The following is a 26,385-nucleotide window of genomic DNA, read 5'->3' on the forward strand; positions in this document are numbered from 1 at the left end:
CTGAAACTACAACGTGGAAGTGCGCTCGACTATGAAAGCCCGAATGACTGCGGACATTCCTTGCGGAGTCTGCTCCGCTTATTGTACGCCCGAGTATGTTCACTTCACGGATAAAGTATCAGCGTAAGCCAATCAGAGGCAGCGATTGCATTCCGTACACAAGCACACAGAGAGAGAGAGGGAAAAAACACACGACTTGTCGACTCCTCCCGGGGGGTGTTGCCACTGACGTTGACACGTCGACAAATCGACTTTTCTGTTAATGCCCTATTAAGCACAGTTCATTTTTTCTTCAGTCCAAGTGGATGTTTTTACCAAATTTGAGGAAACTCCCTCAAGGCCTTTTTGAAATGTTGCGTTCATGAGAATGACACGGATTCAAGGTCACAGTGACCTTGACCTTTGACCACTGAAATCCAACGAGTTCATCATTGAGTCCAAGTTAATTTTTATGCCACATTTGAAAAAATTCCTTCAAGACATTATTGAGATATCGCATTCACAAAAATGGGACAGATGGACAGACGGATGGATGGACAGACGGACAATCCGAAAACATAATGCCCTCAGCCACAGCTATTGCCAACACCTAGACATAAAAACTGAGTTGAAGGTGAGCACAGAACAACTTTTCCTCTTCAGCAGATGAATGTGAAAACAAATTCTGCACACACATCATTTTGCATAGCGAAGCTGAAACAGTAAAATGAAGACGCAAGAACAAAAATCTGTTTTTGACTGGCAGGGTATTTAAATGATCATAGACTACAAATTACAGATAATCAATCATCATTGATGAACACATGGATAAAGATCATATCACCGTTAAACACATAAGAAATTACTTCAGTGTTCACCAGGCACTAATACTAGGTGAAACAGGCTGTCTTGCAGTCTGCAGTCCAATTCATCCAAAGATATTGAATGGGGTTGATCTCCTCCGCACCAACACTGGAAACCCATTTCTTTATGGGCCTGGTTTTGTGCAAGGGGGTTGTCATCAGATAGCACAGGGCCTTCTCCAAAGTGTTGACAATTTTTACTGTTTCTAGATTTCCCTTTATTAGAACTAAGAAGGCTAACCTAAAACATGAAAAAGGGGGTATCCAAATACCAAATCCAAATACTTTTGGCCATATGGTGTACACACTCTACAAGTGAAAAAGATATGATATGTTGTAACATTACATGATTGCATATTAGTTGTGTTATGCTGTGTTCTCTCTTCCTCCTGAGGCATAGAGCTTACACTTGTGCACAGCAAAACCCCCATCTGATTTATAATCATGATGAAACAAGAATCAGAGTTCTAGTGCTGCATAGATTTCCTGGAGGGATGAAGCAAAAAGAAGAAGGGAAGAGGGCATGTTAGATTTCTAATAAGTCAGTTATTTAGCCATCAGCATTCCACATTTGTCTCTGTCTCAGTCGAGCACATGCACAGTGACACACAGGTATTACATAGGCTCCTGTCATTGGATCCCTTGATCTGTTTCTTCGACACACAGAGTCATAGTAATCCCACAGATTACGTGCTGTACCAAGATGTGAGATTTCAGTTTGACCTACGCTGACGTTGCCCCCACCCATCCCTACCTCTTGTTGTGTTGGCGGAGAACAGCCTTGTTAATCTCCCTTAGCAGAGTTTCTTTGTTGTTCTTTATGTTGTCTTTGGCCACCTCCAACACAAACTCAATCTTCTCCTGGCTGAAGGGACGCTGGAAGGTGGAGAACTCCTCCATCTTTGCTTTCACTTCCTCTGCATCTGTAGAAAACAGTGAAGATCTGTTAAGGCTCCAATTACCTGTCACCTTTCTTCTTAATGCCTTGCTAAAAAACTTCATTTGGCAAAATGAATGGTCATTTGCGTACAAATAAATTCTTAATTTATTTCTCCGGGATCTAAAACAATGCAGTCTTCTACTATTCATGTTAAGATTTACTCTGGATTGTGTATCGTTAGTCAAGTCCTCTGTGGCCTCCCCAGACCAGAGGAAACATCCATTTGTAGGGGCCCTTAAGTTTGATTTCAACCCCTGAAGCTGTCAATTTCAGCAATCAGTGTTGCAAAGTAATCAAAAGACTCCTAATTATTGTATTTCAGGACAACCTATCATGCATTCAAACTCACCCTGTGGCACATCCAGAACCAAGTTTGCAAAGTATGAACATATACCAAAATTCTGTGCTACACATCAACTGATGAACACACAAAGTTGTTTATTTTGAAGGCCATTGGACACACTATGAATCATAGCATGTAAGCACATACTTAACAAAAATGTTTCAATCAAGCTTTTGCCAGCTTTTACACCAGACTATCACAGGGCTGACACATAGAGACAGACAACCATTCACACTCACATTCACACCTACAGTCCAATTTTATTTGGACTGTGGGAGGAAGTGAAATGAAAGAAAATACTGAAATGCTGGAATTGTAGAAATGTAGAAATATTAAAAAGAGAAACCAGAAACTTCTGAAAATCCTTAAAGAGTTAAACGTTCTGACATTTGAATGGTTTCTGTAGCTGAATTTATGTAGAAGTAGTAATTAATCAAAAAATGTACAGGAGAAGTAGTAGTAGTGGTAGTAACAGCAGGAGTAGAAGTAGTTGTAGGAGCCGTACTACTAATAGTAGTAGTAAAACCAGTTGTTGCATTAGTATTAGTAGTAGCAGTAATTCACACTTTAAAAAGTATAAAAAGTAGAAACAAATGAATAGAAGCATAAACATCCTTGAAGAACTAAACATTTTGACATTTTAATGGTTTTTGTAAATTAAAGTATGTAGAAGTAATAATTAATTACAAAATGTACAGGCATAGTAGTAATAGTAGTTGTAGTAGTGGCAGAAGTAGTAGAGGCAGTATTAGTTTTTTGTTTTTTTTTGTTTTTTTTTAATATACTTTATTAATCCCCGAGGGGAAATTCAATTTTTTCACTCTGTTGTCAATTACACACAGGTCCGAGCACACACACACCTGCACAAACAGGACCTATACATGCACTACGTGGAGAGATGTCAGAGTGGGGCTGACCATGACAGGCGCTCCGAGCGGTTAGGGGGTTCGGTGCCCTGCTCAAGGGCACCTCGGCAGTGCCCAGGAGGTGAACTGGCACCTCTCCAGCTACCAGTCCACACTCCATATTTTTGGTCGGGACGGGGACTTGAACGGTTCCCAACCCAAGTCCATGGACTTAGGTTGAGCTACAATGGACTGAGCTTCTGCCGCCCCAATAAATAGCAATAGCAATAATAGTAAAAGTCATGGTTATGGTCGTCATAGCAGCAGTAGTAGTAATATGAATATATGTCTGTGTGTTCGTGTGTCAGAGCAGTAGTAGCACTAGTATTACAGAAACAGGCAGGAACTGAAGGAGGTCTAATCAGCTCATCAGAATCACCTGCTGATAAACACAGAGAAGCCTGAAGGATGTTTAAAAAGACGCACACAGTTGGTAATTACTGAACACCTCTGTTTGTGTGTGTGTGTGTGTGTGTGTGTGTGTGTGTGTTTGAAAGAGCTGAGTCATGATTACAACACTTCACTTTGAGCACCCCAAGATGTTGCTGAACACAAAGATATATAATTTGTGTGGACAAAGTTAAAAATGACTGAGATCTGGCAGTTGTTTTTTTTTTTGTTTGTTTGTTTTTTTTTAAGTTTTGGGCTTTGCTCAAACTTGATGAGAGAAAATAACATTACAGCCAATGGGAGGGAGAAGGGTGCTCTTGTTGCTTGAGGCAGAAAATGTAAAAAACTGTAAGTCCTACTGCTAAAATAAACACATCAGCTGAAAGAGGTCAAAAATGCCTACATTTGCATGTATATATTGTGTATGTAGAGTGAAAATTGTTGGCTGCAGAAGAGTTTTCAGATGTTGTTAAAGCAGAGAAGCAGAAAGATCTAGAATGATGTCAGCAGTGATGTCACCCACCGTAAGCTGCGCAATAGACACCCATTATAAACTCCAAAAAGCATAAAATGTAACCTGCAATGGTAGAAGACATCAAAGAGCTGAATTATAGATAAATAGCTGAAGTTGTCGTGACCCGTTCAAGGTTTGAATTAAGTCTCTAGCTAAAAGTATGCGTAAGCAGTAGCATTTCAAAGTGGATTGGGTTGAAGAGGATTTGAAGATTTTCCCATAGGAAATACATAGGGGAAATAATTGATGAAAAAAGCTTAATATCATATAAAGTATAAATAGTATAAATATGAAAAGTCATAGTAGAATTGTTGTCAATGAGCTCAACGTTTTGGTAGTTGAACAGTGTCTATAGCATAAAGTATGCAGAAGTAGTTGAAGTTGCTGAAATAACTAGAAAATGCATTTCCTGCAGAAAAAGCACGTGGATGCTGAATGCTGAAACAAAAGAGGATGCTAAAATGCTGGAAATGTAGAACAATCAAAGTGAGAAACTGGAAACTTCTGAAAATCCTTAAAGAGCTTAACGTTTTGACATTTGAATGGTTTCTGTCGCTGAATGTGTGTAGAAGTAGTAAGTAATCAAAAACAGGAGACAGGAGAAGTAGTCTTCAGGAGAAGAAGTAGTAGAAACAGTACTATGACTACTAGAAGTAGAAGTAGCAGTAGTAGAAGTAGTTGTAGTAGTAGTAGTAATAGTAGTAGCTGTATTATAAAAATAACCACTTCCTCCATGCTTTTATTTTTATAGCGTCTTTTGATATTATGGGTCTTTTATTTTGGCACCCCTCTGGTGATACCAGAAGTTATTATTTTGACATGAGGGAGCTCGATTGTTAAAGTCAGAAAGTTCGCTCCTTGGTATAACTCTCAAACCCGTAAGTTAAAATAAATATTGTGAAAATTTGAAAGGAATTGGCGATTGACCAAACTGGAAGAATCTCATTTAGTCTGGGCAGACAGTCTCAAAACGTATAAGAGGGGCCTCCACAATGCCAGAGCAAACTATTACTCAGCTTTGATAGAAGAAAATAAGAACAACCCCAGGTTTCTTTTCAGCACTGTAGCCAGGCTGACTGAGAGTCACAGCTCTATTGAGCCTTGTATTCCTTTAGCCCTTAGCAGTAATGATTTTATGAGCTTTTTTAATGACAAAATTCTATCTATTAGAGGCAAAATTCATGACCTCTCGTCCTCAGATAGTACCTATTTGCTCTCAAACACTAGACCTAATATATATTTAGATTGCTTCTCCACTACTTCTCCTCAACAATTGACCGCAGTGATTTCTTCATCTAAATCATCAACGTGTCTCTTAGACCCCATCCCAACTAGGCTTAAGGAAGTCTTACCTTTAGTTAACACTCACTTATTAGACATGATCAAAATATCTTTATTAACAGGCTATGTACCACAGTCTTTTAAGGTAGCTGTAATTAAACCTCTCCTAAAAAAGCCCACCCTGGATCCAGAGGGGTTGGCCAACTATAGACCAATATCTAATCTTCCCTTTATGTCAAAGATCCTTGAGAAAGTAGTCGCAGACCAGCTGTGTGATTTTCTCCATGATAATAATTTATTTGAGGAATTTCAGTCAGGATTTAGAGTGCATCATAGCACTGAGACAGCACTAGTTAAAATTACAAATGACCTTCTGATTGCTTCAGACAAAGGACTTGTCTCTGTACTTGTTTTATTAGATCTTAGTGCGGCGTTTGACACAACCGACCATCAAATTCTGCTACAGAGCCTGGAACATTTAATTGGCCTAAAAAGGTTCTGCACTAAGCTGGTTTAAATCTTATTTATCTGATCGTTTTCAGTATGTTCATGTTCATGATGAATCATCCTTACATACTAAACTTTGTTTTGGAGTTCCACAAGGTTCTGTGCTCGGACCAATCCTATTTACTCTATATATGCTTCCTTTAGGTAACATCATTAGAAATCACAAAATTTCCATTGTTATGTGGATGATACACAGTTGTATTTATCGATCAAGCCAGAAGAAACTAATCAATTAACTAAACTTCATAACTGCCTTAAAGACATAAAACCTGGATGAGCTCCAATTTCCTGATGTTAAATTCAGACAAAACTGAAGTTATTGTTCTTGGCCCCAAACAATACAGAGACTCTTTATCTGATGACATAGTTTCTTTAGATGGCATTGCTCTGGCCTCTAGCACTACCGTAAGAAACCTCAGAGTAATGTTTGACCAAGATTTGTCTTTTAATTCTCATTTAAAACAAATCTCACGGACTGCATTTTTTCATCTGCGCAATAGTGCGAAAATTAGGCCTATCCTGACCCGAAAAGATGCAGAAAAATTGGTCCACGCTTTTGTTACCTCTAGGCTGGATTACTGTAACTCTCTATTATCAGGTAGCTCTAGTAAGTCTTTAAAATCTCTCCAGCTAATTCAGAATGCAGCGGTACGTGTACTAACAGGAATTAAGAAACAAGATCATATTTCTCCTCTTTTAGCTTCTCTACACTGGCTCCCTGTAAAATCCAGAAATGAATTTAAAATCCTACTGTTAACTTACAAAGCTCTAAATGGACAGGCTCCATTATATGTTAGAGAGCTCATAGTGCCATATTATCCCACCAGAACACTGCGCTCTGAGAATGCAGGGTTACTCGTGGTCCCTAAAGTTACCAAAAGTAGATCAGTAGCCAGAGCCTTCAGCTATCAGGCTCCTCTCCTGTGGAATCATCTTCCTGTTGCGGTCCAGGAGGCTGACACCATCTCCACAATCAAGTCTAGACTTTCCTTTGATAAAGCTTATAGTTAGGGCCGGCTCAGCCCCTAGTTAGGTTGACTTAGGCCTAATCTGCCGGGGGACCTCCTATAATACACCGGGCACCTTTTCTCCTTCTCTCTCTCTCTCTCTCTCTCTCTCTCTCTGTCTCTCTGTCTCTCTCTCCTGGATAGTGTGACGTGTGTGGTTGTGCTGCTGCCGTGGTCCTGCCTGAAGCCTCCTGCTGCTGCTGCTGTTAGCATTAGTCATACTTCTACTGTTATTATACACATATGATTATTGTCACATATGTATACTATCAGATATTAATATATATCAACATATTGTACCACAATAGCTGTAATTATAATTATAATATTATTACTTTCATTAACCTTATTGTAGCTACTGTCATTACCGTCTGTCCTGCATCTCTCTCTCTCTCTCTTTGTGTCTCATTGTGTCATACGGATTACTGTTAATTTATCATGTTGATCTGTTCTGTACGACTTTTATTGCACGTCTGTCTGTCTTGGAAGAGGGATCCCTCCTCTTCCTGAGGTTTCTACCATTTTTTTCCCCCGTTAAAGGGTTTTTTTGGGTTTTGGGTTTTGAGTTTTTCCTTATCCGCTATGAGGGTCCTAAGGACAGAATGATGTCGTATGCTGTAAAGCTCTCTGAGGCAAATTGTGATTTGTGATATTGGACTTTATAAATAAAATTGAATAGAACTGAATTGAATTAGGTCAATACATATAAACTTGTCTGCTGATCTTTCAAGATAAATGTCATAGTCAAGGATGAATGGCAAAGTTTTGGTACCTTACTGTTTTGTATTTGAATTAAAGTTTAGTTTGCTCGTTGCCAAGATTGAATGTCATGAAGGTCATTGTGGGTTCAAGCCCCTTTTTGACCAACAAACGAAAGCTGCTCAGTAAAAAGCCACAAGCAACAGCGACTGTGTTTTGAGCCTCACAAAGCCACTTAAGCTCAGTTAATTAAGTCAAAATAAGGAGTGAGAGCAATCACACATTTGTTTTATCATTACAATGTATACAGCACTTCAATATTTGCACACACAAAGTCTTGCTTTTTGCCACCATGATCTAGCCATCATGGTGGCCTTAATTGTCCAAGAGGCTCTTTGTAGAGCATGTTGAGATGTAGATGTTTGTCATATTTCAAGTCAATCAGACTCATGGTGTAAAGGGCATGGACTCAAGGTTTTCACTTTTTGGGCTCTCAATTATAGCGCCACCATCAGGCTGATTAGGATCAAATTTTATTTGAAGCATTAGGACAGCATTTCCATTTATAGTGCCAAGTTTCATGTTTCTAGCTTATTTCAGGTCATGGTAATTTGAATAAAGGTGCATGATTAGCACTCAAGATCTGCCTCCAGAGCAGTTCTGCCTCTGAGAAGTAAATTCATGAGAAACTATATACATATACTGTATGTATATATATATATATATATATATAGATATAGATATAGATATATATATATATAGAGAGAGAGATAGAGATAGATAGATATATATAGATATAATTATACTAAAGAATATGTGTGCACAACAGACCTTTGCAGTTGCGTCTGTTGAAGAGTGGCAGGTAAATAATTGAGGGCTCATTCTGTTTTCCCTCAAACACGTAGCAATCCTTTGGCCAGTCTCTCTCCTCCAGGGTTTTGTTGTTTATATCTGGGAAAGCCCTCCTTACCTCAGCTGCATAGTCTCTTGCAAGAGTCAGAGTCTGTAAAGGGAGCACAGAGTGAACATTGGTTTGCAGGTTTCACAGCAAAGTCTGGGCAATAAATTACAGTTGAGTTAAACACAAGTAAGAGTTTATGATTTGGCATACTTTTATAAAGGGTTTAGAAGTGGTCAGTAAGTAAAGAAAGGGTCTACAAATGGTAAGGGTGAATATAATCCACATTTATATGAGAAATACTGTATATGCAGGAGTAAGTCATGTTGAGACTTATCCATCAGTTTATTTACATGAATACAGCTGAAATGTGTAAAATTCCGCATTTGTTTTCGAAATTTGCACTTTCAGTCAACCAAGAGAATGGTTCCATTGTTCAAAAAGGGGATGCTTCCAGTCACCTCTCTGTCAGCTCCACTAAATTTGTGCTAAATTTAGGCTCTTTTGTCTATTTTGCAAGACTTGGTGGGACTTTTTGTGGGAGGCTTTGGATGGTGGTGTGTGGCAGCGAGTCACTAATCACAGTGAGCAAATCAACTCACCACTCTGTAAACTCTCCTTCTGCTACTTCTGCTAGGTAGCTGCTAGCTAGCCAGGTCAAGGTCTTTGAATGTAAACATCAGTATACATAGAGAAAAAGATGGAGAAGATGGGCTCCACCTGAACTAGCATCCTGCTAGCCATTATACAGACATTTCAAAATAAACTGGGACAACCTCCGTGCTGCATCAGTTTCCAATGGGATACTAGGAACTGTAATATCCTGTGATTCTCCAGAATTTGGCTTAATCCTAGACAGCTCCATTCAACCAGGTGGCTCTTTTTCTATATGCCGATCTGACAAAGCAGGGAACTCTGGCAGAGAAGGAGAGTGTGTGTGCTGTGCTTTGCAGTGAGTAAGGACTGTTGTGATGGTGGGAATGTGAGGCACTGTCCTGTTCCTGCTGTGGACCACTGCTATAAGCCGTTCAGAGGCGGCTGCACAGCGGCACTGCCTGTGTTCGGGAGGAGCGACCATGTGGCCATCTTGTTGAGGTATGGTCCACTCCAGTTTACGGTTATACACTGCATTCCGCAATCACGCAATGAATGAGGCATGACACACGTGACATGTAACACAGTAGCGTTGGCTACTAGTGTGACATGTAACATACGTGTCAGCAGCACTTTTATGAACAATAACTAAAGCATGATGTGGCAAAAACAATCATTTACCATCCCTTTTAAATGTGCTGGTCTCGTCCTCTGTTGGTGGAGTAAGGAGCACCCTGACTGTATTGTTTTCCCAGTTTGCAGACATTTTCAGCCACTGTTCTTCTTCTCTGATTTAGCGGCTATGTGCTAATAGCTACTTTAATCTCCCGCGGCAGGTAGCATGCATAACATGTCATCAAAAAATCACACCCATGCCACCCATGAGCCCGCTCTGCATAATGCCTGCAGAGAAGAGAAGTTGTTTCAGCTCTGTTAAGGCTATGGTCTACGTTTAGAAAGATTAATCATTATTATTAACATCATTTAGATGGTGGTTATGGCGCAATAGGGAATGGGCACAGTGACGTCACCATGGACGTTGCCGCCATGTTGATGGCTATGGGCAGCAGTAAACAAACGCAGTAGTTGAGTCGCATCGAGTGGAGAAAGCGAGGGAAAAGATGTTAAGATGCCAGAAAGGAAAGGGAATTTACCGGGATACAGTGAACCACGAAGCCAGGGACCGGTATATGAAGAAAATAAACGCTATAAATGGTTTGGACCTAGCCTTGGACCAAGACGTTAATTGCCTCTTACTACCAATGTGCAATACATCTCCCAACCGCTATAGTGGCGCAGTAGAAAGCCGGTGCACTCATTCATTGCAGGACGAAGAAGGGGTGAAGAAAATTTCAGACATCCAAGATAAAAATGCATGTTTATTGAACACCATAACGTATACAAACACACGGCAACCCCCTTACACCTTCCTAACATCTGTGCCTATGAGGTGAGTACATTACATGTTTGATTTGAACGTTTATGGAGACATGAATCGGTCTAGACCGGGAACCCCCAAATGAAAAACGGGGTTCGTTTTCAAGACGTTTTGGTCCAAGGCTAGGTCCAAACCATTTATAGCGTTCATTTTCTCCATATACCGGTCTCTGGCTTCGTGGTTCAATGTATCCCGGTAAATTCCCTTTCCTTTCTGGCATCTTAACATCTTTTCCCTCGCTTTCTCCACTCGATGCGACTCAACTACTGCGTTTGTTTACTGCTGCCCGTAGCCATCAACATGGCGATGACGTCCATGGTGACGTCACTGTGCCCATTCCCTATAGTGCTAGCTACACAATGTGAAGAGCAAAAGGAACCAAAAAAATCCATTCTCTCTGGCGGCTGCAGGCCTGCAAAGAAATTGACCAATCACAGCCATCTGGTCCGCATGGGAGTTACTCCTTGCTCAAATTTGCACTCTCTCTCTTACCTTCCGTCCAATCCTCTCGCTCCATTTTGACACTCCTCTGCTCCTCGTCCCGCCTCGTCCCAGCCCCCCTTCGCATTTGAAAGTACGAGCGGTTTGTAAGGCCCTGGGGATGGCCGCGCTGCCTTTGTTTACAATGGTTGCTAAGCTACTAAGAGCAATGCTAACGTTAGCATCCGGTGGTATGTAGACAGCTGAGACGGTGACAACACTTGGCAACACAACAAAAACGTGGACAAAACTACGTATATGAGAAAGGTAAGAGCCGCTGCACTCTTGTGCGCCACCATGTTCTGTCTCTTCAGTTCCTTTGACCGATGGAGAAAGCTCTGGCAAGATCTGGGCCTGAAAAGTGATGCTGATACAGTGGAGTTTTTGTTGAACAGGTAATATTTCGTTATTATTGTGGATGTTGTGACATAGATAACTGTATGCTGTATGTAACTGCATGTTGCTATGTGGGAGGGGGTGTGTCGTTAGGAGGCTCCGAGGGGAGGGGGACACGAGCTCGGAGGGGAGGGATCATGGAGCACAGAGGGAGGGGTGTGTGTGTGTGGGGGGAATGCTTTTTTCAAATCTTTCTCATCGTCTTTCTAAACGTAGACCATAGCTTTAATACCTGTTGTTGTTGGGTTTTTTTTGTAAACATATGTTTATTGCACATTTTGTTAATTTACAAACGGTGAACAACATAGAACAAGAAGGCACATACAAGAAAACAGCAACAATAATAATAATAATAACAATAATAATGATGAAAATAAAATAAATAAATAAATAACTGGAGGAAAAAAAAAATAAAAAAAATAAAAAAATAAGTACACTTTTAACCACAAAACAAAATATCATTGCATGTGTAAGAATCATGGTGGTAGAAAGATAAATAAATGAAAAATAAGTAAATAAAATAGATGCATATGTCTATTAATATATATATACACACAGATACATGTACAGTACATGTATGTAAAAGTCTAAATATGTATACTAAATCAAGCTAAAATGAAAAGATAGATAAATCTTTAGTTCAGCTCATCATTCCAGCCATCTATTTCAATATCATTTTTCTCAAGGAAATTACAGAAAACCTTCCAGATTTTCCAAAACTTGTCAAGCTTATTTTTCGAGGTGTAGCTTATTTTTTCTAAAGCCAAGTAGAAAGATATCCCTGTTAACCACTGCGAAGTAGTACAAGGTTTATCCCTTTTCCATGAACAGGCTATACATCTTTTAGTTTCCAGAAAACAAATATTGAGTAAGGATTTTTCATTTTTGGAGGTCACAAAGTTGTCCAGGTAGATATTCAGTAAACATAACTTTGGTTTGAGAGGTACTTTTTTTTCAATGATTCGACTGGCCAGGTTCAATACTTTTTTCCAAAAAGAGAGTATCAGAGGGCATTCCCACATGCAATGGAATAAAGAACCTTTTTGTTGCTTACATTTAATGCAAGTATCTGGGATATTTGGGTTAAAAAGGTGCAGCTTACTTGAGGTTATATACTGTCTGCTTATCCATTTGTATTATAGTAATTTAGAGTTTGTATTCACAGTTTGAGTTTGAGCTGTTAAACAAGCTCTGGCCCATTCTTCCTCTGTTAGATTTTCTTGCAAATCGGATCTCCATGATTGTAATATGTTTTGTGCTGACTCTTTGGATTTACTTACAAACAAATTATAAAGAAAGGACACCTGCCCCTTAGAGTCTGAAAATCTCATCGAAAAGTCTTCAAGAGCAGACAGTCGGGGAAGTTTCAAACTATTACACTGCCTGGCCAGTACGAAACTTCTCAATTGAAGATATTTAAAGAAGTGTTTTGAGGGTATTCCATACGTGGCCTTAAGTTCTTCGAAAGACATGAAAGTATGATTGTCTTTAAAGAGGTCAGCTATTTTAGCTACACCTTGAGATGCCCAAGTTTTAAACCCGCTGTCTGCTCTTGCAGGCTGAAACTCATCATTACCAAAGATAGGAGAAAACTGTGATAACTTGGAAGTCTCTCCCAAGTATACCAAAGTACTGTGCCAAATCATTACTGTATTTTTGAGGAAGGGGTTTTTGGTCTGTTTGATTAATTTGTTTTTGTTGGCTGAATATATACATATAAATTCAAAGGAATATTAATTGAGCGAGATTCTATTGAAACCCAAGCTGGGGGATGGTCCTTCACAAAATAAAATATTCCTGCTCTAATTTGAGCTGCCCAATAATACCACATAAGATTTGGTAGCTGTAATCCACCTCTATCGTATGGTAGATATAACAATGTGAGCCTGAGCCTGGGACGCCTGTTGTTCCAAATGAAGGAGAAGAGCTTTTCAAGTGACCGGAAAAAAGAAAGTGGGGGAGCAAGTGGAATAGATTGGAAAAGATACAAATACTTAGGTAAAATTGACATTTTCAGAACATTGATGCGCCCGATCATAGACATAGGTAATCTTGTCCACCTGTTTATGAGCTCTGTAACTCTATCTGTTAAGGGATTGTAGTTCATTGGGACAATTTTGTCAATGGTAGGAGTGATCTTCACACCCAAATACACAAAGCCTTTCAATGAAACCAAAAAAGGAGTATGAATTGGAGGGTTGAGTCTCTCATTTTCATTCATAAATAATATTACTGATTTGGTGCTATTTATTTTGTAACCTGCAAAGACCCCAAAAGTGTTTATGAGAGAAAGTAAAGTAGGTAGAGTTCAAGTTAGAACAAAACAGAATTACATCATCTGCATATAAAGCTATGTGATGTTCAATATCTCCTATCTTTATTCCATTCAGGTTGGTGTTTTTTCGAATCGCCATAGCAAGTGGCTCGATAGCAAGGGTAAATAACAGGGGCGACAGGGGGCAACTCTGTCTTGTCCCCCGGTGCAGTTCAAAAGGTGTTGAAAATAATCCATTTGTTAAAACTACAGCCTGTGGAGCAGCATAAAGAAGTCCAGCCAAGAAATTTCCCCCCTATACCAAACCTTTGCAGAGTCTCAAATAAATACAGCCACTCCACCCTGTCAAAGGCCTTCTCGGCATCCAATGACAGAATGGCAGTGTCCGTACAGTCAGATTTATTAAACACTATATTAAGTACTCTACGGATATTGTGAAAGCCCTGCCTTCCCTGCACAAAGCCATTCTGGTCAGAGTGAACTATTTCCGGCAAACTCAGTTCAAGCCGTCTAGCCAATACTTTACAAAGAATTTTGAGATCATTATTAAGCAGTGAAATTGGTCTGTAAGATCCACAGAGAGTGGCTGTCTTTCCCTGGCTTCAACAACAAAGTAATTACTGCTGTATTGAGAGAAGGAGGAAGGGATCCGCTATCTAATGACTCACAATACATCTCGAGGAGAGGTGGTATTAGTTTAGTTCTAAAGGTTTTATATATCTCAATGGGGATCCCGTCCGGTCCAGGGGTTTTTCCCCCCTTCATGCTACCTATAGCCGCAGACAATTCTTTCAATCAATCAATCAATTTTATTTATAAAGCCCAATATCACAAATCACAATTTGCCTCACAGGGCTTTACAGCATACGACATCCCTCTGTCCTTATGACCCTTGCAGCGGATAAGGAAAAACTCCCCAAAAAAAACCCTTTAACGGGGAAAAAAAAACGGTAGAAACCTCAGGAAGAGCAACTGAGGAGGGATCCCTCTTCCAGGACGGACAGACGTGCAATAGATGTCGTACAGAACAGATCAGCATAATAAATTAACAGTAATCCATATGACACAATAAGACAGAGAGAGAGACAGAGAGAGAGATGCAGGTAATAACAGTAGCTTACAACATTATTGAAAGTAATATTATAGTTATAGTTCTGGCTACTGTGGTACAATATGTTGAAAGTATGTATTAATATCTGGCAGTATACATGTGTGACAATACTCATATGTGTATAATAACAGTAGAAGTATGACTAATGACTAATGATGGTAGCAGCAGCAGGAGGCATCTGGCAGGACCACGGCAGCAGCACAACCACACACGTCACGCTGTCCAGGCACCGCTGCGATATAAGTTAATCTGAGAGACAGTGGAGCACAAAGGCTGCGGAGAAGAAGCCGAGTTAGTGACATCCAGAATGGCCGAGTTAGCAAGATGCAGTAATAGAATACGAGAGAGAGAGAGAGAAGGAGAGAAGGTGCCCAGTGTATTATAGGGGGGTCCTCCGGCAGACTAGGCCTAAGTCAGCCTAACTAGGGGCTGGTACAGGGCAAGCCTGAGCCAGCCCTAACTAGCTTATAAGCTTATAAGCCTAACTAATAAGCTTTATCAAAGAGGAAAGTCTTAAGTCTAGTCTTAAATGTGGAGACGGTGTCTGCCTCCCAGACCGTAACAGGAAGATGATTCCACAGGAGAGGAGCCTGATAGCTGAAGGCTATAGCTCCTAATCTACTTTTGGAGACTTTAGGGACCACGAGTAACCCTGCGTTCTCAGAGCGCAGTGTTCTGGTGGGATAATATGGCACTATGAGCTCACTAAGATATGATGGAGCTTGACCATTTAGAGCTTTATAAGTTAACAGTAGGATTTTAAATTCAATTCTGGATTTTACAGGGAGCCAGTGCAGAGAAGCTAAAACAGGAGAAATATGATCTCGTTTCTTAGTTCCTGTTAGTACACGTGCTGCTGCATTCTGAATTAGCTGAAGAGTTTTTAAGGACTTACTAGAGCTACCTGATAATAGAGAGTTACAGTAATCCAGCCTAGAGGTAACAAAAGCGTGGACCAATTTTTCTGCATCTTTTCGGGTCAGGATAGGCCTAATTTTCACAATATTACGCAGATGAAAAAATGCAGTCCGTGAGGTTTGTTTTAAATGAGAATTAAAAGACAAATCTTGATCAAATATTACTCCGAGGTTTCTTACGGTAGTGCTAGAGGCCAGAGCAATGCCATCTAGAGTAACTATGTCATCAGATAAAGAGTCTCTGAGTTGTTTGGGGCCAAGAACAATAACTTCAGTTTTGTCTGAATTTAACATCAGGAAATTGGTGCTCATCCAAGTTTTTATGTCTTTAAGACAGTTATGGAGTTTGGTTAATTGATTACTTTCTTCTGGCTTCATCGATAAATACAACTGAGTATCATCCGCATAACAATGGAAATTTATAGAATGATTTCTAATGATGTTACCTAAAGGAAGCATATATAGAGTAAATAGGATTGGTCCGAGCACAGAACCTTGCGGAACTCCAAAACAAACTTTGGTACATAAGGATGATTCATTATGAACGTCAACAAACTGAAAACGATCAGATAAATAAGATTTAAACCAGCTTAGTGCAGAACCTTTTAGGCCAATTAAGTGATCCAGTCTCTGCAGTAGAATTTGATGGTCAGTTGTGTCAAATGCCGCACTAAGATCTAATAAAACAAGTACAGAGACAAGTCCTTTGTCTGAAGCAATCAGAAGATCATTTGTAATTTTAACTAGTGCTGTCTCAGTGCTATGATGCACTCTAAATCCTGACTGAAATTCCTCAAATAAATTATTATCATGGAGAAAATCACACAGCTGGTCTGCGACTACTTTCTCAAGGATCTTTGACATAAAGGGAAGATTAGATATTGGTCTATCTATATATGGCTAACACCTCTGGATCCAGGGTGGGCTTTTTTAGTAGAGGTTTAATTACAGCTACCTTAAAAGACTGTGGTACATAGCCTGTTAATAAGGATATATTGATCATATCTAATATATGAGTGTTAACTAAAGGTAAGACCTCCTTAAGTAGCCTAGTTGGGATGGGGTGATGATTTAGATGAAGAAATCACTGCTGTCAATTCTTGAAGAGAAATTGGGGAGAAGCAATCTAAATATATATTAGGTCTTACAGCTGTGTTTGAGGTTAGATAGGTACTATCTGAGGACAGGAGGTCATGAATTTTGCCTCTAATAGTTAGAATTTTGTCATTAAAAAAGCTCATAAAATCATTACTGCTAAGGGCTAAAGGAATACAAGGCTCAATAGAGCTTTGACTCTCAGTCAGCCTGGCTACAGTGCTGAAAAGAAACCTGGGGTTGTTCTTGTTTTCTTCTATTAATGCTGAGTAATAGTTTGCTCTGGCATTGCGGAGGCCCCTCTTATAAGTTTTGAGACTGTCTGTCCAGATTAAACGAGATTCTTCCAGTTTGGTCAATCGCCAATTCCTTTAAAATTTTCGCGATATTTGTTTTAACTTACAGGTTTGAGAGTTATACCAAGGAGCAAACTTTCTTTGCTTTTTTAACTTCTTTTTAAGAGGAGCTACAGAGTCAAGTGTTGTTCGCAGCGAGCCTACGGCGCTATCAACAAAATGATCAAAGTCGGTACAGGAAACCTCTTTGGCCTCTAGGTCAAGCTCTAGAGCAGCCTGAGAGTCTTCCTTTAGGGGGACAAAGTCTAATAAATCAAGAAATTCCTTTTGTTTTTGAAAAGCTGAGATTGAATAATCCAAACAGTATAAATTTTCATAGAAGCTTGAAAAAGTCTTATTAATTTCTTTAGGGTCACTAGTTACCAAGCCTTCATGTGTTTGTACTGTATTTATTGCTCTTTCAGTTTCCATCTGTTTAATACGCCAAGCTAGGAGCTTACTAGCTTTCTCACCCTGTTCATAATAGGACTGCTTCAGTTTCATCAAGTTTTTAGTTGCCTTATTTGTAGATAAAACATTGTATTTAGCTCTTAGCTCATTAAGTTCCAAAAATAAGTGTTGAGAAGGATTTGCAAAGTAGTTTGTTTCAGTATCCTTTATCTTTTTTTCCAGTTGTTCCATCTCCAATCTACACTGCTTGTGTTTAAAGCTTGTGAAGCTTATCATCTGGCCCCTCAGAAAGGCCTTAAAGGCCTCCCATCGTATAGCAGCTGATGTCTGATTTGTATTATTTTCAAAATAATAATCAATTTGTGTTCCAATAAACTCTATAAATTTTGGATCCCTAAGCCAAAATGCCTGGAGACGCCATCTTGGGGAGTAATTCAAAGATTGGGGCATGTTCAGGATAAATGAAACCGAGGCACGATCTGAAATTATAATGCTATCATACCAGGATCGTGAGACTGTAGAAACCAAGTAGGCAGAAACCAAATAGTAATCAATTCTGGTGAATGTCTGACATGTACTAGAGTAACAAGAGAAAGTTAGTTGGTCAGGATGATTCTCTCTCCAGATGTCAATTAAATTAAATTCTTTAATATACTGTAGCAGCTCCTTTCTTGTCTGATTATGGGAAGAATCAATTCCAGTAGATCTATCCATTCCAGGCTGGAGAGCACAATTAAAGTCCCCACCTATGATAAAGTTGCCAGGTAAAGTAGCCAAGGACAAAAACAGGTATCTAAAAAAAGACGGATTATCTTCATTGGGCCCATATATATTAACCAGATTTAATCGAACTGAGAGAATTTCACGCTGAATAATGAGGTATCTGCCTAATCGATCTTCATCCACACTAATAAGATGAAAAGGCACAGAATTGTATATCAGTGTAATTACTCCACGTGAGTGTGAACTGAAAGAAGCCGAGAATATTCGACCAGGCCACCTCCTCCTCACTTTGATTACATCTTCAGAGGTCAAGTGCGTCTCCTGGATAAAAACTATTTTAGCTTTTAACTGTTTGATCCTACTCATAACCTCTTTTAGCTTGACAAGTTTGTTTAAACCCCTTACATTCCAAGATGTAAACCGAAGTTCAGATGACATGTTGTAATGACAATGAAATTGACTGTAGTAAACTTGAAATGACTGAACTAACTAAAGACAAAACATAATAAAGAAATGAAGTGAAAAATATATGCCTTAGAACACTATGAACATAACTGAGTGTACATCCCCAACTGAGATACACCCATCCCTCCCACAGTACACACATCCAAACCATGGAGCCTAACTGGTCCGCCTGCGTCCACAGCGCAGCGAGGAACAGCATGCCCAACAACCGTAGCAGAGCCCCGCATGAAATATCATTAATATAAGTAAAACTACGTTTATAGCAACCAAACAGCTATTTTGCACGATTTAAACAGTGTTTAAATTGGCTCCCTGTGAGATCAGAGAGCATAGTTCAGTGACTTAAACATACCAGCCATACAATCAGGTCTCAGGTTGTCTCTTTTTCAATCCATGCACAAAATCCTTCGCTCCCGCTGTGGTATCAAAGATGTGTCGTCTCCCCTTATCAGTCACCAGGAGTTTAGCCGGATGAATTATCCCATAGCGCAGAGTCGGGGTGGAGAGGGAAGCCAGCTCTTTCTTCACCGAGTGGAATACTTTCCTCCGTCTGACCAGATCAGCAGAAACGTCGGGAAAAAACATGACTTTCTGGTTGTCGTAGAGTATTTCCCCCCTTGCTCCTGGCAGCCTTCATGACCCGAGATTTGTCTGTGTAGTTTAGGAACTTCATGATTACAACTCTGGGACGCACACCAGAGCGGCCCCCTGCCTCGGCATCATTAATGCCGGCTCCGCCGATTCTGTGCGCCCTCTCTATCAGTACGGGTCGCGGAAAATTATGTTCACCAAGCACTTCAGGAATCCACCTTTCCAGAAAGGCACACACATCAGACCCTTCTACCTTCTCTGGGAGACCGACCAGGCGAAGATTCGAGCGGCGAGCTCGGTTTTCCAAGTCGTCCACTTTTGAGACTAGCTCTTCAATAGCCGCTTTCATGGTGTTGGTCTGTGTTTTCAATGATGCTACATCGTCTTGATTGGTGCTAATTCTGTCCTCCGCTTCAGTAACACGTACTGACACTGCCTTCAGATCATTCTGTATTCCCTCAATAGCACTAAACAGGCTGTCAAACCTCAGTGCAAATTCTCCTTTCATTGCGCTAATGGTGTTAAGAATTGGGCTCGAGCTAGCCACCACATCTGAGTCTCCATTGCTAGCATTAGCATCTGCCATTCTCGGATCACCCGTAGCTTGAGGGTAGGTGAGGGTAAATGGCTCTTTATCAAATCAGCTGCTCTCCTCCACCGGTTCTCCTCAAGGATGCTGTCTCTCCCCATTACTCTTCATACTGTATACTAATGATTGTCACAGCAACTATGCTAATAGACACATTATTAAATTTGATGATGACTCGGTGATCGTGAGTCTTCTTGAAGGGGATGAGCAACATCACAGGCCTTTGGTTAATGATTTTGTATCATGGTGTGATGAATCCTTCCTCCAACTAAATGTGTCCAAAAGGACATGATAATCAGTTTCAGGAAGTCCAGTCATTGCCCAGTACTAACCAGCATTAAAGGTGCAAATATTGAGCTGGTGGACAGCTATAAATACCTGGGAGTAGCTGTGGATAACAATCTGTCCTTTGATTGTCATGTTGCCTCCACAACAAAAAAAGTCCGGCAACGGCTTTATTTCCTGAAGAAAATGTCTTCTTTTAGTGTTTCCTCCGAGATGATGACCCTCTTTTGTAGAAGTTTTATTGAATCAGTTTTTATTTGTTCTGCATTGTTGCTTGGAATGGAAACCTGACTCTGGCCAATTAAAAACAGGCTTGGTAGCCTGATCAAAGTGGCCAGTAAGGTTTCAGGGAGGAGTCAAGCCCAGCTTACTGACCTATATAGTAGGCAAGTGGTCAGGGAGGCTTCTTCTATTTTGGAGTGTGTAAATCACCCCCTCCTTTTTGAATTTGTATTGTTGCCTTCAGGCCGTCGGTGGAAGGTGCCTGCTCTTAGGACAAAGAGATTTAAGGTTTCCTTCGTCCCTTCAGCCATTCAATTGTTGAATAGCAGATAGTCTGTAAATTGTTCATGTGCTTATGTCTATTTGCACAGATTTTTCATGCTGCTGAAATCTGCACTTTGCATTGGCACTTTGCACATTGATGCTGATTATATTCCTATTAATCTTCATTTATTTTTATTTTTAAGCCTCCTAGAATCTGCCCATTATGTCATGTTATAGTACCTATCTAACCTCAAACACAGCTGTAAGACCTAATATATATTTAGATTGTTTCTCCCCAATTTCTCTTCAAGAATTGACCGCAGTGATTTCTTCATCTAAATCATCAACGTGTCTCTTAGACCCCATCCCAACTAGGCTACTAAGGAGGTCTTTCCTTTAGTTAACACTCATATATTAGATATGATCAATATATTCTTATTAACAGGCTATGTACCACAGTCTTTTAAGGTAGCTGTAACTAAACCTCTACTAAAAAAGCCCACCCTGGATCCAGAGGTGTTAGCCAACTATAGACCAATATCTAATCTTCCCTTTATGTCAAAGATCCTTGAGAAAGTAGTCGCAGACCAGCTGTGTGATTTTCTCCATGATAATAATTTATTTGAGGAATTTCAGTCAGGATTTAGAGTGCATCATAGCACTGAGACAGCACTACTTAAAATTACAAATGACCTTCTGATTGCTTCAGACAAAGGACTTGTCTCTGTACTTATTTTATTAGATCTTAGTGCGGCGTTTGACACAATTGACCATCAAATTCTACTGCAGAGACTGGATCACTTAATTGGCCTAAAAGGTTCTGCACTAAGCTGGTTTAAATCTTATTTATCTGATCGTTTTCAGTTTGTTGGCGTCCATAATGAATCATCCTTACGTACCAAAGTTTGTTTTGGAGTTCCGCAAGGTTCTGTCCTCGGACCAATCCTATTTACTCTATATATGCTTCCTTTAGGTAACATCATTAGAAATCACTCTATAAATTTCCATTGTTATGTGGATGATACTCAGTTGTATTTATCGATGAAGCCAGAAGAAAGTAATCAATTAACTAAACTCCATAACTGTCTTAAAGACATAAAAACTTGGATGAGCACCAATTTCCTGATGTTAAATTCAGACAAAACTGAAGTTATTGTTCTTGGCCTCAAACAACTCAGAGACTCTTTATCTGATGACATAGTTTCTCTAGATGGCATTGCTCTGGCCTCTAGCACTACCGTAAGAAACCTTGGAGTAATATTTGATCAAGATTTGTCTTTTAATTCTCATTTAAAACAAACCTCACAGACTGCATTTTTTCATCTGCGTAATATTGCGAAAATTAGGCCTATCCTGACCCGAAAAGATGCAGAAAAATTGGTCCACGCTTTTGTTACCTCTAGGCTGGATTACTGTAACTCTCTATTATCAGGTAGCTCTAGTAAGTCCTTAAAAACTCTCCAGCTAATTCAGAATGCAGCAGCACGTGTACTAACAGGAACTAAGAAACGAGATCATATTTCTCCTGTTTTAGCTTCTCTGCACTGGCTCCCTGTAAAATCCAGAACTGAATTTAAAATCCTGCTGTTAACTTATAAAGCTCTAAATGGTCAAGCTCCGTCATATCTTAGTGAGCTCATAGTGCCATATTATCCCACCAGAACACTGCGCTCTGAGAATGCAGGGTTACTCGTGGTCCCTAAAGTTACCAAAAGTAGATCAGGAGCCAGAGCCTTCAGCTATCAGGCTCCTCTCCTGTGGAATCATCTTCCTGTTACGGTCCGGGAGGCAGACACCGTCTCCACATTTAAGACTAGACTTAAGACTTTCCTCTTTGATAAAGCTTATTAGTTAGGCTTACAAGCTTATAAGCTAGTTAGGGCTGGCTCAGGCTTGCCCTGTACCAGCCCCTAGTTAGGCTGACTTAGGCCTAGTCTGCCGGAGGACCCCCCTATAATACACCGGGCACCTTCTCTCCTTCTCTCTCTCTCTCTCTCTCTCTCTCTCTCTCTCTCGTATTCTATTACTGCATCTTGCTAACTCGGCCATTCTGGATGTCACTAACTCGGCTTCTTCTCCGGAGCCTTTGTGCTCCACTGTCTCTCAGATTAACTCATATCGCAGCGGTGCCTGGACAGCGTGACGTGTGTGGTTGTGCTGCTGCCGTGGTCCTGCCAGATGCCTCCTGCTGCTGCTGCCATCATTAGTCATTAGTCATACTTCTACTGTTATTATACACATATGACTATTGTCACACATGTATGCTGCCAGATATTAATACATACTTTCAACATATTGTACCACAGTAGCCAGAACTATAACTATAATATTATTACTTTCAATAATGTTGTTGTAAGCTACTGTTATTACCTGCATCTCTCTCTCTGTCTCTCTCTCTGTCTCATTGTGTCATACGGATTACTGTTAATTTATTATGCTGATCTGTTCTGTACGACATCTATTGCACGTCTGTCTGTCCTGGAAGAGGGATCCCTCCTCACTTGTTCTTCCTGAGGTTTCTACCATTTTTTTTTTCTCGTTTAAGGGTTTTTTTGGGGGAGTTTTTCCTTATCCGCTGCGAGGGTCATAAGGACAGAGGGATGTCGTATGCTGTAAAGCCCTGTGAGGCAAATTGTTGTTGTGTTGTTGTCCATCAGTGTTTTGTATGTTGTATGTTTTGTGTATTTTCCTGGCTGCAAACCAATTTCCCTGAAAGGGACAAGAAAGATACTTTGACTTTGACCTCCGTTCCCAGCTCAGAGGTGAGCCCACTCTGTCCCCAAGCAGGGCAAGGAGGCATAACAGCGCAATATTCCAGCTCCAAACAGGCAGTGTAAAAGGGCCTATGGTTTACCAAAACCATCCGAAAGCATGCACAATTATGAAACAGCAGCCAACAATGTAAGAGAAGGACTAAATTACAGTGCAAAAGTTAAAGGAGCTGATGGGATCACATTTCACTGGAGTTGTATCTCGTATGATTCCATTGCCATCGTTTGATTGATAGATTAATAGATTGATTGATTGAGAGTTGGAGCCAACCATAGAATAAAGGAACTATAGGAAGGAAGTATACAGTTTGTAGTGTATGTTTTCAAACAGAAGTCAGATGAAGGGGACAGGTGATCAATAAGTTTAGAACAAAAATTGACTGGGGGTTAATGTTAATGGAAAGTTTGCTTCACTTTAGCTACATAGTCTCATAGAAAGGGGCTAGGTTGTGGGGAGACTGGAGCAAAGAGGTTTGCATGAAAGCATCGAAAATAGACTGACTTGGTTGCATTAAGTCCAGTAGAAGACATTTCCTTCCATGATGAAAATTAATGAACCCAACAAGCATTTTTTCCTTTAAAAAACGTCTAATAGCCGTCTACATGAAGACCTGACATCTAGGCTAAATCACGGCTTAATTTGGGTTGTCAGTGAAAATCTGGTAGACATCTAAGCATAGCCAAAGTGTAGACGTCATCAATTATACGGCTATGTAGAGACCGTGTCCAAAAAAATGGAGATAAACATATTTTAATTACTGTTGACTCTCCATTTGTGATTGAATATCATACCGCACGCCATCTGCAATGGCGAAAATTACATTTAATCAATTTCAAAATTAAATCGGCTAGATTTGGGTTACATGTAGCTAGACTAAATTGGAGCTAAATATAGCCAATACGTTTAAATCACGACTATTGTTTGCTGGGAAGCTCTTGTTAAAATTGAGTCACATTGACCCTTTTTTTGCATGCGTAGGCCAACAATTTATTCTTTATACCATCTACCATTCACTCTTCACATGCATGCTCATTCATAATTTCCCACTGTCATTGTCTCGGTCTGACAGCTGAGATATAAGCTGTTCTATCAGCTGATCACAAGTTGACCAATAGCACAGAGACACCTCTATTAGCTATTAGCTACCTTGCTGCCTATCGTTTAAAATATGGTTCTCTTTCGGCTCGTAGTTCTTTCAGGCTGCGGTTGTGCACACTCTCCACCGCTCCAGCATTGCCTGGTCTTCACAGATTCATCACCCTCCCAGGCTCAGAGTCATCACCCACCACTAGTCATCACCCACCACTAACCCACCACTAACCACACAAACCAGTTTCTAGACTCTATTGGGGATTAATCGTGCTGCTGCTCAGATGCCCCTCGTTAACAAACCCACTTTACTTCCTCTGGAGTCTAAGCACAAAAGTCTGTCAAATCATAATTATTTAATTGTTACTACATACACTTGTAATAAACAATTATCCTTATTTCATTCACCTGTCCCTCCTGATTGAACTGACTGAAACTATAGGTCAGTAGTAGTTTTTCACTATTACTCACATCAGTGGGTCCCAATGCTTTTCCTTCAGGGACACCTTTTCTACCATTGAGTAAACTGACAACCCCTGCCTAAATGATATATTTTATGGATATTTTGTACATTCAATGCAAAACACTGACAGAACAGAACAAGCTGTACAATTACCACAAATAGTAAACACAATAAGTGCTGAATGTTTGTGTGAAATGAGCAATTTGGATGAATTTTGCATTAATGTCCTGTAAATTTTGCATCAGAGATGAGTTTTCCTGACATTTTAGGAACATTTTATTTAATTCTCTGTCTATATTGTGTATATTTTCTAAATTTTTAACAATCACACGAAAGTTCAGCCAGGAAGACTATACTTTTACCTCTCATGATGAGCCTACTCAAAGACAGTGAAGTCTTTGAGAATACAGGTTGTGTTTAGGACTTTTCCATGCCCTTATCATGTGACATTTTTTAAAAAAAAAAAAGTTTATATCTTGAATAATAATCTAAACCTATAAAATAACATTTGCATTTCTTTCATTTCTTCACATAAATCAATGAAATGCTAAGTTATATACCTACTGTAAATGTTCATTTAAGCTTTCTCACACATATTTACATAAAGAGGACTTTGAGACCCCCTGTGAAGCTTTCAGGACCCCTAGGTTGAGGACCAGTTACATACATTATATCTTTGAACTGATTGGCTTGCAGTCAAAGACCTATATATGGTATTAAAACTATACTGCCAGCAATTAGTTTCAATCCAGGGTTCAAGCAGATTGAAACACACACACACACACACACACACACACATACATTCTTTACAGTACCTCAAACATGTTTCCAGCACTATACTCTGGTGCAACGATTAGGTCGATGTCTCTCTTGTCTCCCAGAAATGGAGGATAGGCTACGTTAATCAGCAGCCCAGCGTCTACCAGGTGGAATCTTTCTTCAGAGCGGAGGCAAAGTGGAACCATGGAATCTGCCCAACAACAGAATTAAGAACCTATTTATACACTTACTTAGTGACTTACGTACTTATCATTTTCTGCATATTTGCCAATTTCTGGGCATAGGTGTCTTTTTCATGTGCAACTATGTCCATATACCTCCCTTAAAGGTCATTTGAGATTAAATTAGAATAGAACAGAATATATCTTTATTGTCCACCATGAGTGGAAATTTGTGTTAGGCTCACCAAACACAAAAGACAATATTGTAAAAAGCAGACAGAGTTGTCAGTAAGACAAGCATAATAGAGGCATTACTGGCTTGTGGCTGCCAAGAGTTCATAGGGACATCGTTTTTTGATCCTTCAATGTCGGCTCAGCCTATCATTGTGAAGTAAAATTCACCAAGCACTGGATTGTTCACCCACTAATAGGGAACATGAGCTGGGATTAGACCGTCTTGACACAGGTTATTTTAACCCTACTGATGTGTTCTTGCAAAAGTATTCCTGCTTGGCCACCACAAGCCATTATTGAATAGCTTTTACACATACAGTATGGAGCAACATTAGCACTAATTACAGTAATGTTTGTTTCCACGTGAAA

General features: G+C 39.9%; 1 protein-coding gene across 5 annotated transcripts in view; it reads right to left on the reverse strand.

Annotated features, from left to right (window-relative positions):
• Nucleotides 1-729: 729 nt before the first annotated feature.
• The window catches only part of LOC117268534 (cytosolic phospholipase A2 gamma-like), a 75,375-nt gene continuing 49,719 nt past the window's right edge, over nt 730-26,385 (reverse strand). For all 5 annotated transcript variants that reach the window (XM_033645076.2, XM_078161357.1, XM_033645075.2 and 2 more), the window contains 4 exons: nt 25,657-25,811; nt 8,260-8,431; nt 1,597-1,765; nt 730-1,328 (listed from right to left, as the gene is read on the reverse strand). In XM_033645076.2, coding sequence (XP_033500967.1) covers nt 1,310-1,328; nt 1,597-1,765; nt 8,260-8,431; nt 25,657-25,811 — 515 coding nt within the window. In that variant the 3' untranslated portion in view covers nt 730-1,309. The remainder of the gene's footprint in view (nt 1,329-1,596; nt 1,766-8,259; nt 8,432-25,656; nt 25,812-26,385) is intronic.

This window comes from Epinephelus lanceolatus, chromosome 18 (assembly GCF_041903045.1).
Source record: "Epinephelus lanceolatus isolate andai-2023 chromosome 18, ASM4190304v1, whole genome shotgun sequence".
Taxonomy (NCBI): Eukaryota; Metazoa; Chordata; class Actinopteri; order Perciformes; family Serranidae; genus Epinephelus; species Epinephelus lanceolatus.